Genomic DNA, 14,261 nt, shown 5'->3' with positions numbered 1-14,261 from the left:
TAGTTAATCAACAAGCACCAAACCAACCATGTTCATCAACAATAACATTCAACCATAATTCTCTCCAAATTAACATAACAACATTCACCATCCAAAATTAATAACTAATTATCCAATAAACTTCAACCAAATATATTCATCGACAAATTACTAAGCATTAAACATACACATGCATTCCAACTTATCCTATGGTCATCTAGCCTAAGTTTTCACAAAACATTATATATTAAATGCAAGAAACCTAAACCATACCTTAGCCGATTCCCAAGTATTATTCCAAGACAAATTTTCTAAAAGAACACAACCCTCAAAACCTCAACTAATCCGCTTCCTCCAAGTTCCAGTATTCACAATTTCAAGCTCCAATTATTTATTCACAACCTAATACACATTTATAACACATATATATCCAATTCAATACTCAAAGCTCAAATCTAATGAAATTAAAATAGAATTATCATATCCTTACCTTACCCAAGCTTCACATAAGCAAGAGTGAACGTTTTTCTCAAGCTAATTGGATCCTAAAATATCAAAAATCAAAGAAATTCAACATCCCTTCTCAAAACTTGAAAATTGGGAGAAATGAAGGCTGAGTGTAAAATAACGAGTTACCTATGAAATTGTTCTAGTAGAAACATAGAGCTCAACGCGGTGGACGCGTGGCCGCAAACGGTGCGGTGATCGGAGCTCGGACGGAGAAGTTACGGCGTTTTAAAATCACTGTAAGGGTTTCGGTGAATTTCTCTTCTCGTTCCCCTAATGCGCCGCTGCTTCTGCTGTCTTTGAAAAGAAGAACAAGCTTTAAGCTCATTTAATGGGTTGGTCCGGTTGGGTCCACGGGCCCAATTTGGATCCGGTTCAACTGGTTCGGCCCGTTCGGTCCAATCTTGGACCATTTTCTTTGAAATTAGTGTCAAATTTCTTGTTTCGATGAGCTCTATCCTAATTTAATATAATATTCGCATTTCTAATCTTCTTTATTAAAAAACTAATTTATTGACTAATTATCTACTAATTCAACACTTATTCCATTAGCCATACGATAAGCATCAAAAGCTTGGGAAGTAAATTCACCAGCATTATCAAGACGAATTGCTTTGATTGGATTTTCTGAAAATTGTGCTTTTAATCGAATAAATTGAGCCAGTAATCTCGCAAACGCCAGGTTGTGAGAAGATAATAAGTACACATGTGACCATATCGAAGATGCGTCTATCAGGACCATAAAATATCTAAAAGATCCACATGGTGGATGAATAGGTTCACATATATCACCTTGAATCTTTTCTAGGAATTCAGGGGACTCAAATCCAATATTTACTGGTGATGGCCTTAAAATTAACTTCCCTTGAGAACATGCAGCACAACAAAATTCACTAGATTTAAGAATCTTCAGGTTCTTTAGTGAATGTCCATGGGAGTTTTCAATAATTCTCCTCATCATGGTTGTTCTCGGATGACCCAATTGGTCGTGCCAAATTATGAATTCATTTGGGCTAGTAAACTTTTAGTTTACAATGGAATGTGATTCAATTGCACTAATTTTGGTATAATATAACCCAGATGAAAGTGAGGGAAACTTTTCTAATATAACCTTTTTATTTGAATCATGAGTTGTAAATACATAAGAACTCATGATTTTCCTCATTCATAGTCTCAATATGATATCTATTTTGGCAAATATCTTTAAAGCTCAACAAGTTTCTTAGAGACTTGGTAGACAATAGAGCATTATTTATTATGAATTTTGTTCCTCCGGGAAACAAGATTATAGCTCTTCCGGAGCCTTCAATCATATTGCCTGAGCCAATATTAGTATTAACATATTCTTCTTTTGGCACAAGATGGGTAAAATATATATCACTTTTGAGAATGGTGTGCGAACTTGCACTATCCGCAAGGCATACATCTTCATTATATATTGACGTTAGGATTTTTGCCAGTAAAGAATGTCATAAAAACAGTCGCGTTGTAGATATAGTCTCTAAACCGACAAAAATCCCTTCGTACAAACGTTTTGGGTATCACAAGTAACAAACCCCTTTGAAATTGATAACCGAGTATTCAAACCTCGGGTCGTCTTCTCGAGGAATTGCAGGGAGGTATGTTTAAATGACAAGTAAAATGACAAGTAAAATAAATTAACAATAATAAAATCTCTTGGCAAGGTATGGAGAACTGGAGGTCCTATCCTAGTTATCCTTATCAATTGTGATGAGAATTAGATTCTTCCCCCACCTTATTAACCTCTAACTATGAAGGTAAGTTAAGCGGACAAATTAATTCCAATTTTCAATCAACAATGAGTTTGATAACTCAAGAGTTACCAATGTCTCAACCAAAGCCAAAAGAGAAAAATCCAAATTATTTATATAATAAAAAGGGGCAATCATAAGTCTAAAATACCTCAAAAAATATATTAAATAGAAAATCAATCTAAACATAGAGAGTCATAAACAAAATTGAGAAAAGAAATAAAAGAACATTGAACCTGGGATTGAGAGTCACTCTAAAACTAAGAGAAATCCTAAATCCTAATCCTAAGAGAGAGGAGAGAACCTCTCTCTCTAAAAACTACATCTACTCTTAAAATTGTGAATATGAGAGCCTCCTTCTGAATGGATGCAGTTCCCCACTTTATAGCCTCTAATCTGTGTTTTCTGGGCCGCAAACTGGGTCAAAAACAGTCCAGAATTCGCTGGTTTCGAATTCAACTGCGCTGATTTCCGTCACCGCGATGCGGCCGCATGCATCATGCGGTCGCATCGCCTAGCGTCAGGGGAACTATAGCATATTATATATCAAATCGAAGCTCCGGACGTTAGCTTTCCAACGCAACTGGAACCGCGTCATTTGGACCTATGTAGCTAAAGTTATAGCCGTTTGAGTGCGAAGAGGTCAGGCTGGACAGCTTAGCAATTTCTCCAACTTATTGTATTCCTTCCACTTTTGCATGCTTCCTTTCCATCCTCTAAGCCATTCCTGCCCTATAATCTCTGAAAGCACTTAACACACATATCAAGGCATCTAATGGTAATAAGAGAGGATTAATAATAAGCAATTATAAGATTAAAGAAGCATGTTTTCAATCATAGCACAAAATCAAGAAGGAAATATAAAACCATGCAAATATTATGAATAAGTGGGTAAAGAGTTGATAAAATCCACTCAATTGAGCACAAGATAAACCATAAAATAGTGGTTTATCAACCTCCCCACACTTAAACATTAGCATGTCCTCATGCTAAGCTCAAGAGAAGCTATAAAGAATGAAGAATGTATGAAATGCAACCTATGAATGTAACTACATGCAGAATGTTTCCACCTACTTAGTTAAAAGTAAACAAATCCTTCAAGAGGAAATATGAACTGGATTTCACTAATTCAAATCATGAAAATGAAGTACAAATAGACTTGCAAGAAGAAAATAGCTCATGAAAGCAGGGAACAAGGAATTGAGCATCGAACCCTCACTGGTAGTGTATACACTCTAATCACTCAAGTGTTTTTAGGTTCGATTCTCTCAATTCTCTACTAACCTTGCTTTTTAAGGCTTGCTCTTCATCTAACAATCAACATAAATTTAATACACAGATACACATATCAAGAGGTCTTTTAAGGGTTGTAATGGAGTCAGGGTCAAGGTAGGATTGTATTTGGCCAAGTGGACTAAAATCTGAATCCTTAATTAACTTAAACTTTTCCCACCTAACTTAAACAATCCATGTAATCATAATACAACATCTAACCATCCATTAACCATGTTTTCCACATATTCATGCATTCTAATTTCAAGTACAACTCATATGCATTGCTTTCACTACTTACTTTGGGGCATTTTGTCCCCTTTTATTAATTGCTCTTTTTCTTTTCTTTTTCTCTCTCTTTTTCTTCTTTTTCTTCTTTTTTTTTTATATTATTTTTTTTCTTTTGTTTTTTTCAATGCATATGATTAATTTATTGAATGCATGAACATGTCCTATTTCTTTCACATTTTCATAAAGATATATAACACCCAATTCTTAAACCAAACATTTTCAAACCCACTTTTCCCCATACTTAAATCATAAGCATTCTCATTAGTCTAAGCTAACTAAGGATTCAAATTAAGGACATTATTATTTTCCGCTTAGAGTTAATGATGTGCTAAAGTAAGGAACAAAGGGGTATAATAGGCTCAAATTAGTTTGCAAAGGATAATGAAAGGTAAGGCCATATGGGTATGTAAGCTCAGTGAAACAAAGGCCTCAATCATGTAAGTGCATGCCTACATCAAATTATAGAAATATAGAATTAAGCAAGACAAAGATCACAATTTTAGAGAGAAAAATACACACTAAAAATAAAATATTGGTTGATAAAATACAACCAATTCAAATAGGCTCAAAGATTTCACAGGTTTTGTGTGTTCGAGCTCTAAACCATGTTCCAATATAATATTTCTTCAAACAAGTGTAATATTAAATTTTATTCAAATCAGTGAAATGCTCTAAAAGGTTTCTTGAAAAAGAAAATATTACTTCAACCAAGTGGTAAAATATGCAAAAAATCAAACAAATATGCAATCAAACATGCAAATGCAACAATGAACAAACAAATAAAATAAAAATTTTGGTGTTGAGTCAGGAAATAACTAACCCATGGAGATCGGTATCGACCTCCCCACACTTAAAGATTGCACCGTCCTCGGTGCATGCTAAGATGTGCAAGTGGATGGGGGTTGTGGTTTCTCAGCTGGGCTCTTTTTTGTTCCTTTCCTTGCCGGCGGTTTGGGAGTAGCTTTCTCCTTTCCTTCCTTGGTGGCCATCCTGAAGAAGGGAAGAGAAAGTAAATTAAATTCAATAGATGTATAGCAAGGAAGAGAATGGAAGAGTGGTGATGGATGCACATTAGGATGTAATTGACATTAACACATGCTCTCGAGTACATGTGAAAAGTCAGCAATGAAAAATAGCCAGTGCATCGAAAGATAAGTGGATGCAGGGTGTTTATTGGCATGCCGGAAAAGGGCATGAGTAGCATAGACCAAGCATTACTTGTAATAAATTACCATGTTTATATTGACAATTATATTCAATTAAAATAGTAAAGGGAGTTTATGAAAAGCAAGCATTGAATAGTAGAATAACATAGAGAAGTGCATAATGCCATATGAGCTTTTTCACAAACACATAGCATGCATGGTGAAGAAGGTATAGAAAGTATTACAGTGAACATGCAAGCAATCCTTTAAAGAAGATAATAATAATTGTCAAACATATAATGAGGAATAATGACTCAAATAAAATTCTAACACCAATGAAAATAATGCAATGGATGAAAGTATGCAAATAAATGAAATAAAATAGAATGGAGGTGAAAGAAAATAAGAAAGGAAGAAGAAAGAAATAAGAAAAGAGAAGAAGAATAAGGATTAGGGAAGAAAAGATAAGAAAATTGGCTGATCTGGATATTCTGTGCGCCGCCTGTGACGCGGACGCGTGAGTGACGCGGTCGCGTGGTGCGTGATAAGGTCAGGTGACACGGACGCGTGGGTCACGCGATCGCGTGGCCTGTTTTGTGTGATTGGCACGAGTGCAGCCTCGTGGTCGCGCAACTCTCTGTTCGAAACTCGTTTTGCCAAAATTCTGGGTGACGCGATCGCGTGGGGCATGCGATCGCGTGAGTGGCCATCATAGGGATATGACGCGGACGCGTGGGGCACGCGTTCGCGTGGTGAGGCTTGGGCTACCAGCACGAGTCCAGCCCAACTCCAGCTCAACTTTCGGCCATACACCCTTTTTACGCCAATTTCAGGTCACGCGGCCGCGTGGGTCACGCGGTCGCGTGGGAGGCCTTTATTCCCATATGACGCGGTCGCGTCAGCAACGCGGTCGCGTGAGGGGATTTGTGCCATTGGCACGCCTCCAGCGCTGCTCCTGCGTAACTCTCTGTTCATATTAATATTGTCTCCCATCTCCTTGCGACGCGGACGCATCGCTGATGCGGTCGCGTCGCGTGCTCGCTTTTTTTTTTAATCTGAAAAGATGCAGAATGGAGTGTTAATATGAATGTGATGCAAAACTCCAGGTTTAATATAAAATAAAATAAAACTCAAAAACAAATAAAACTAAATAAAAATGAAAAAGAACGATCATACCATGGTGGGTTGTCTCCCACCTAGCACTTTTAGTTATAGTCCTTAAGTTGGACATTTGATGAGCTTCCTGCTATGGTGGCTTGTGCTTGTACTGATCCAGGAATCCCCACCAATGTTTGTATTTTCAATAGTCTCTGGGGTCCCAAACTAAGCATGTAAAGCCCTTAAGAAGCTTCAAACAGATTCTTAGGCTCCCGGGGTGACAAATGCCAGAACAGATCCAGGATCCCAAACTTTACTTTTACACCCGTTTTTGTCTCGATCTGCATTTTTCCAGCCGGGTGGAAGGTGATCTGAATTCTCACTGCAGCGACCAAACAGCTTCCTAGACCCATTCAGTTGAGCTTTATACTAACCTTTGCGTTTAAACTTAAAGCTTCCAACCATGATGAACCTTGCTTGACAATTCTTATCACTGGCCATCTTCCTCTTACTCTTAATGCCACAAAGAGCTCTAAGTTGACCATCCGTCTCCAGTAGCCCATATTCAAGTGGGATTAGAAAGCTATGGGATATGAATTTTACCCACTTGAATGTTGTGAAGGATGATGGCAACTTAGGGGGAGGTGTTTTTAATGAAATTGCAAGCTCCACTCCCTTGTGCTCTTCTCTGACAACTTCCACCTCCTTGTAAGCTTCTTCAATTTCAACCTCTTCCAAGTCTTCAACCAGGGTATGCCTTGGAGGTTGTACACCCTCCTCAACATCAAATGCAACCGTCTTGGAAGGAGGCTCTATGTCTTGACTTTCCCATGGAGGTTCAGCGTCTCGCAAGTCTTCAACCACTTTTTTCTCTTTAATAATTACTGCTTTGTCCAGTAGTTTTAATATAAAATCGTACTCATCCTTGATAATTTGCTTTCCATGACAACTCCTTTCAATTGTTCTTTCATCTTCAAGAGTATTTACTACCTTTACCTTTAGGGCCTCCTCTAGCTCTTTATGAAGTATGGATTCGCGAAGATGATTCTTTCTTTCTTGTTCCATATCAATAGCATAATTGGGATCATCTTGCTCTTGGATTGATGGATGTGGATGCTCTTCCATGGATGGTGGTGATGGGATGGAGAGATTATTCTGTAGTTGACAAGGAAGTGCACTAGAGCTTGAGGGTTGATTGTTGAAGGTATTTGGTGGTATGATTTGGGTGAAGAGAGCTTGTATAGTAGAGTTTAGATCGGCAAGTGCTTTCTCCATGGAGGTTAGGGGTAGATAGGAGGGTTCATTTGGTTCATAAGGTGGTTGGTATGGTGGATGAGGATTAGGGTCATATGGAGGTGAATGGCGGAAAGGGGCTTGTGAGTATGGTGGTCCCAAGTTGTGTCGAGGAGGTTCATAGGCATATGGTGGTGGTTGTTGATAGTCCATTGGAGGTGGTTGTTGCCATGAGGGTTGATCAAATCCTTGTGGCTCCTCCCATCTTTGATTGTTCCAACCTTGATGTCTGTTCTCATTGTAATTTCTTCTTCCTGCAACATAATTGTAACCAGACTCATAGTCAAAGGGGTGAGAGTTCATAGTAGTAAATAAAAATTAAAAATAACAATAAAAATAAATTTAAATTAAAAGGTTATTTAAATTTTGAAATTTGAAATTTTAAATTAAAAGGTTATTTAAATTTTGAAATTTGAAATTTGAAATTTTGAAAATTGAATTTTTGAAATTTGAATTTTAAATTTTTGAATTTTGAATTTTGAATTTTGATATTTGAAATTTGAAATTTTTAAATTTAAATTTTGAAAATTTTTTAAATTTGAATTTTGAAATTCGATTTTTGAAATAAGATAAGATAAGATAAAAATTTTAAAAATAAAAATCTGAATTTTTTTTCGAAAAAAATTAATTAAAAATATTTTTGAATGAAAGAGAAAAATAATAAAATGACACCAAATTTCAAATTTTTAGATCAAAACGAAGAAAACAACTAAGAACAGCTTGAAGGTCAAGATGAACGTGAAGAACAACTTGAAGATCAAGATGAACACTAAGAACAAATTTTTGAAATTTTTTTTTAATAACTAAATAAAAACCAATAACCTCTTAATTTACGAAAAAGCAAAAATAAAAACAAGAATAAAAACAAATAAACAAGTAAAAAGCAAATATTTACAATAACCAATAATAAGGCACACGTTTGCAATTCCCCGGCAACGGCGCCATTTTGATGAGAGAAACTTTTGCATTGTCTAGAAAATTGCGGATAAATTCTCGTTGCAAGTATAGTTTCTAAACCTTCAAAAGTCCTTTCATACAAACATTTGGGTGTCACAAGTAACAAACCCCTTAAAAGTTGTTAACCGAGTATTCAAACCTCGGGTCGTCTTCTAAAGGAACTGCAAGGAAGTATGTTCTTATTATTGGCTATAAAGGTTGTGATCGGGGTTTAGAAGGTGAGAAGCAAGTAATTTAAATGACGAGTGAATTAAATGGCAATTAAAAATAAATAATAACTGTAAAGCAACTTTTAGCAAGGTAGAGAAATTAGAGGTCCAACTTAGTTATCTCTCTCAACAATAATGAAAGTTGAATCTAAACTCCACTTGGTCAACCTTTACCAGGGCAAAGGAAAGTCAGAGGACTAATTAAATTGACCTTTGAATCCTATTTATTTCCTAAGAAAAGGTTGGGATTGCTTAAGTTCAGCTCAATTAGCAAGATAACGATTATCAATTATGTTGAGTTCAATAACTGTTGAGTTACTAAATTCTTAACCAGAACCAAAAGGGGAAAAAGTAAAATTGCTGAAATAATAATAAAAATATCCTTAGATGGGAAGCAATGATAACTTAAGTCAAAGAGAACAATCATAAACTGAAAATACCTCAATTATCATTAATTCAAATAACAGTCTGTAACATGGAAGAATTCATAATTCAAATTATAATAATCAATTCAAATGTTGGAATAAATAAAGAGAAGTAAAACTAAAAGAACATTAAACCTGGGTCTAGAGTTACTCTTAAAACAAGAAGAAATCCTAAATCCTAAAAGAGAGAGAGAGAAGATCTCCCTCTCAACTAAATCTAAATCATTGAAAGGTGAAAATATGCGAGCTCTCTTTGAATGGATGCATTCCCACACTTTATAACCTCTGGTCTATGCTGTCTGTACTTGGATCTGGGCCAAAAAGGGCTTCAGAATTCGCTGGGGGCGTATTCTGTAATTTCTGGTGCGTGGCCTCTGTCACGCGTCCGCGTGGGTCACGCGGTCGCGTCATTCGGAGCTTTTCCTTGCCACGCGGTCGCGTCAGTCATGCAACCGCGTCATGTGTATTCTGCTTAAGGCGCGCGGTCGCGTCAGTCATGCGGCCGCGTCGCTGCTGATTCGTGCTTGGCACGCGATCGCGTCATCCATGCGATCGCGTGGATACCAGTTTCTTTAAAGCTCCGTTTTGCTTCCTCCTTCCATTCTAGTATGTTTCCTTTTTCATCCTTTAAGTCATTTTGCCTTTAGAAAATCTGAAACTACTCAACACACTAATCACGGCATCGAATGGAAATAAAGGTAATTAAAATAATTAATTTTTAAAGCTTAGAAAACATGTTTTTCATTATATGACATAATAAGGAAGGGAAAGTAAAACTATGCAATTAATGTGAATAAGTAGGTGAAGAGTTGAATAAATCACTCTAATTAAGCACAAAAGAACTCATGAAATATGGGTTTATCATATATCTTTGCCATTTTCTTCAAAGACAAATAATAAAATGAGTAGTATACATAGTTAAATTGAATACTTGATCGGAATTATTTTTCTAAGAAATACTGTACATAAAAATAATGTCATATACTAAAATTTTATTTTAAAACATGACACATTTAATGATTTCAAAATTCATAAACATTAATATTTCATTATTTATATACATTATATTTGAAACTTAAATACATAGAAAATAAAACTTAACAATAAGTTCTTTACATTATTTATTTACATGAATACTTAACAATCTCACACATTAAACTATTCCATCATTGATCAAATGACCAATATTTCCTTCAGGATCCTCAAAGAAATCAGATACATCATAATGAGTGGTGAAATTTTCAGCATCATTTAAAACAAAATTCGACTCTTTTCCCTTGTCGTCCTTTTTCAAAGATGCTTGATAAAGATGGACTAGGTGCCTTGGTGTACGACAGGTACGCGACCAATGGCCCTTTACACCACAACGGAAACACTTATCCTCTGTTGATTTATTTTTCCCAATATTTCTTTCTTTACCCCACTTCTGGTGAGATCCTCTCTTTTGAACATAATTCATTTTCCTTCCATAATTTTTCTTGTTATTAAAACCTTGCCATATACCTCTTCTGGGGTAATTTGCCGCATTTACTTCAGAAAATGGGGCAGCACCAGCTGGGCGCGCTTCATGATTTTTTACAAGCAACTCATTATTGCGTTCAGCAACAAGAAGGCAAGAAATTAACTCAGAATATTTTTTAAACCCTCTTTCTCAATACTGCTGCTACAGGAGCACATTCGAGGCATGGAAGGTCGAGAAAGTTTTCTCTAACATATCATTATCAGATATCTTTTCCCCACATAATTTCATTCGTGAGGTGATCCGAAACATTGCAGAATTATATTCATTTATGGATTTAAAATCCTGTAGATGCAAATGCGTCTATTCATATCGGGCTTGAGGAAGTATAACCGTCTTTTGATGATTATACCTTTCTTTAAGGTCTTTCCAAAGATCTGCAGGATCTTTTAATGTGATATATTCATTTTTCAATCCTTCGTCAAGATGACGACGAAGAAAAATCATGGCTTTAGCTTTATCCTTCTGGGATGCATTATTTTCAACCTTAATGGTATCTCCAAGATCCATTGAATCAAAATGAATTTCTGCATCTAATATTCATGATAAATAATTATTTCTAGATATATCAAGCACATTGAATTCAAGATGAGAGAGTTTCGACATAATAAAAATTTGTTACCCGAGTCTTCCTAAAAAGTAATTAATCTATTTACTAGTATTATATATGTAGTAATTAATCTATTTACTAGTATTATATATGTAGTAACGTATACTCAAAAGAGAGAAGAAAGAGAATTTGTATGAGAGAGAAGAGTATTTCTGTTTTTATTCCTTGTGTAACATCAACGAAAACTTAACCCGCCCTTACCCGTCCGTTGTCACGAAAAGACTTTTCAAACTATTATTAAATATATTCCTTTTTTAGAATGTTGGACCACCCATCATAAATGGACATTCACCTTATCATTCTTATCACAACGAGAATAAATTTTATTCACATTAATTACAAATTTGACTCTTTTTCCTATAATGTTTAATTTAATGTACATGAAATTAATTACAAATTTTTCTCGCATAGTTATCACGGGGCGCGGGATTTGTTTTGGGTGTGGGTGGGTTATATTTAAGTAACATGGTCTTTCTTCTCTTCTATATAAACTACCTTCTCTTGATCATTTTCACATATTTCTTCATCTAATTTTGTTCATCTACCAAAAATGGCTTCAAAATATGCAATAGTCATTTTAGGACTTTTAGCTTTAGTTGTTATTGTTCCTTCAAAGATAGTTGCAAGAGATTTTCCTCAGACTTTCTCTACCTATGAAGCAGGTGATGTCTTTACTCATTGTTTTGCTATACAAATAGTATTCTTTTATTATTTTATGTAACTATGTTATTCTCACATATTTTTAATAATTGATTTGTATCTATTTATTATATAATGATTGTTAGTTTGTTACATAAATTATTTTATAAAATAAGAGTAAAGTAAGAATTTGATCATTTAAAATTTTGATTTAAGACTAATTAGTTTTTAAAGAAAATAAAATTATTAATTAAGTTCTTTACGATAGTAAACAGTAGACATATATATCCTTTCATTAATGAATAGCGTGAAATGAGACTAAATTGTTTATATATTTCGTTATTTAGAGTGATGTGTGTCATGTTTAGAAGCTATTTTCAAAAAAAAATCTTTTACAAAAGTAAAAGTGATTTTATATTTGGATATCTCATGTAAAAAGATCTTTTTTTATCTATCAATTATGTTTGGATAAAATAATATAAAAATACTTTTTTGTTCATTTATTATGTGAAAAATATTTTTTTAAAGAAAAAAAGATCTTTTAAAAAAAAGATGTAAATTGTAGCTTCTCAAAAAATATATATTTTTTTTAATTTTTTACTTTTACTATTAGAAATTTTTCAAAAACACTAAAAAATAAAAAATAATCTTTTTTATTAAAAAAATCTTTTTTTATCGATTTAACGCATCTAAACAAATACTGAAAAAGGTAAAGTTTTGTTTTAAAAATTATTATTTATAACAATCTTTCGTAGATAGATGCATCACCGTAATTAACGATACATATAAGTTTCACGGTTAAATTTTGTAAGATAAATTAATAGAAAAACATAACATATCCACTGTTTATTATTATAGAAAATTAAATTAATACTTTTTAAAAAAAACTAATTAATCCGAATTTAAAAACTTAAAAAAAAAAAACTAATCGTCGCTTTACGCATAAAACAATTATACAAATAAAAATGATTGAAATAAATTTAATAATTTTCTTTCGCAATGACGTCTTTTTGCCTCTAAACTCTCTACACATAATTCCCCTTATATATCTTACATATTCTGTTGCAATACATAATTTGGATTTTGGCACTTGATTGAAAATAAAGATTAAATAAAAATAAAATATTAGTATTCCATAAAACATATTTATTTATATAATTGCTCTAAAATATATGCGTTGAAATATAAAAATCACCTTCATCATTAATATATTATTACAGGTAGTGGCATTGCCAAGGATATATTAGTTGGAGGAAACCTTGCTCATGTCCCAAACCAAGGTATATATGCCTGCTTCCATGCTTGTGTAGACCACACTCTTTCTTCTTTTCTTTTGCTTTTGTTCTTTATTCCCCCATCATTCAATGCAAAATTATCTTAAATCAACTGGTACAGGTAATAAAAATAATTTTTTGTATTTCATTATTTTAAATTAGTTAATTACTAAAAAATTGGACCAATTCGATCGATTAATTAATTGTTTGATCAATTTTTTTATTTTGACTGATTTATTATTAACCGATTTTTATAATGAATCGAATCGTTTTGGTGACCAAGATTAATCCAATCAATTAATTTTAGTTGACTATGTATTTTGATATATTGAGTTCAAATTTAAGAGGAAAAAAGAGAACAATCATTTAATTGATTATTGGTAATAATACCTAGATATGGATGATTTAATTTAAAAAAATCCTAATTATTTGTTAAGTTATTACTTTGTGAAGAACTTTTCAAAGAATTATTGTGTATTTGCAGCATATAGAGAAGAAAAATCAGAATCAAATGTTGGATTAGACGGATTGGTTGAAATTGAACAAAGTAATATGTCGGGCGTGGGAGGAAGTGTTGATAATTGTGCGAAGCTTTGCTGCATCATAAGTGGAGACTGTGCATGTTGCTAGAAATAAGAATTGGTAACTAAAGAAGAATTTGTTGTTAGAAATAATATATGCTCGCTAAAATAAGATGTAGACAATAAAACTCAATACAAACTCAGTCTTTTTTCGCTCCTCTGTGATAGCCATGTCTTTTGACTCATTTTAGTCTAAAATAATAAATTAAAAAAAGTAGTAAATTAATAAAAATGAAAGATAAATTAAAGAAAAAATTGAATAGATCGGCTCCATTTTATTATAACCAAAATTGAATGAGTAAAGTATTTTTCAAATTTTGTTCTTAAACCATCAAAATTGGATAATGACAGGCTGGGTCTCGACAATTTAAATCTTCATGTTATCTCTAGTTTTTTATTTATGTGAAAGCAAAACTTTACCTATATTTATTTAAAAAAATAAAAATGATAATATTATTTATTTTTTATTTTTTTTAATGTATAAATAAAACAATTCAAAATATCTTTTTGTTAAAAAAGAAAAAAAAATTAACTCTCAACATTTTCACGTATTATATATTTATTAAATGAACTAAATTTAATAATTATTTGGATAAAAATTATATTATATTTAAATAATTATTTAATAATTTTAATTTTTTCTAATGAATCTATCTATTTGTCAAGTAATATAAAATAAATATAATTATT

General features: G+C 33.2%; 1 protein-coding gene across 1 annotated transcript; it reads left to right on the top strand.

Moving 5' to 3' along the window:
• Positions 1 to 11,573: 11,573 nt before the first annotated feature.
• LOC107618492 (uncharacterized) lies at positions 11,574 to 13,724 on the top strand. Its single transcript, XM_088500433.1, has 3 exons — positions 11,574 to 11,739; positions 12,937 to 12,996; positions 13,475 to 13,724. Exons 1-3 carry the CDS (start codon positions 11,628 to 11,630, stop codon positions 13,618 to 13,620), a joined length of 318 nt encoding a protein of 105 aa, XP_088356559.1. The 5' UTR covers positions 11,574 to 11,627; the 3' UTR covers positions 13,621 to 13,724.
• The last annotated feature ends 537 nt before the right edge of the window (positions 13,725 to 14,261 follow it).

Source organism: Arachis ipaensis, chromosome B9 (assembly GCF_059453495.1).
Source record: "Arachis ipaensis isolate K30076 ecotype BB chromosome B9, ASM5945349v1, whole genome shotgun sequence".
Classification (NCBI taxonomy): domain Eukaryota; kingdom Viridiplantae; phylum Streptophyta; class Magnoliopsida; order Fabales; family Fabaceae; genus Arachis; species Arachis ipaensis.
The sequence above is the reverse complement of the archived record's forward strand: the minus strand, read 5'-3'. Positions and strand labels throughout refer to the sequence as shown.

What these genes read in the sequence shown, in the direction of transcription:
- LOC107618492 (XM_088500433.1), top strand. Translation starts at nt 11,628, where the DNA reads ATGGCTTCAAAATATGCAATAGTCATTTTAGGACTTTTAGCTTTAGTT. An exon ending in TTTCTCTACCTATGAAGCAG is followed by an intron (nt 11,740 to 12,936) that starts GTGATGTCTTTA and finishes ATATTATTACAG; the next exon opens with GTAGTGGCATTGCCAAGGAT. An exon ending in TGCTCATGTCCCAAACCAAG is followed by an intron (nt 12,997 to 13,474) that starts GTATATATGCCT and finishes GTGTATTTGCAG; the next exon opens with CATATAGAGAAGAAAAATCA.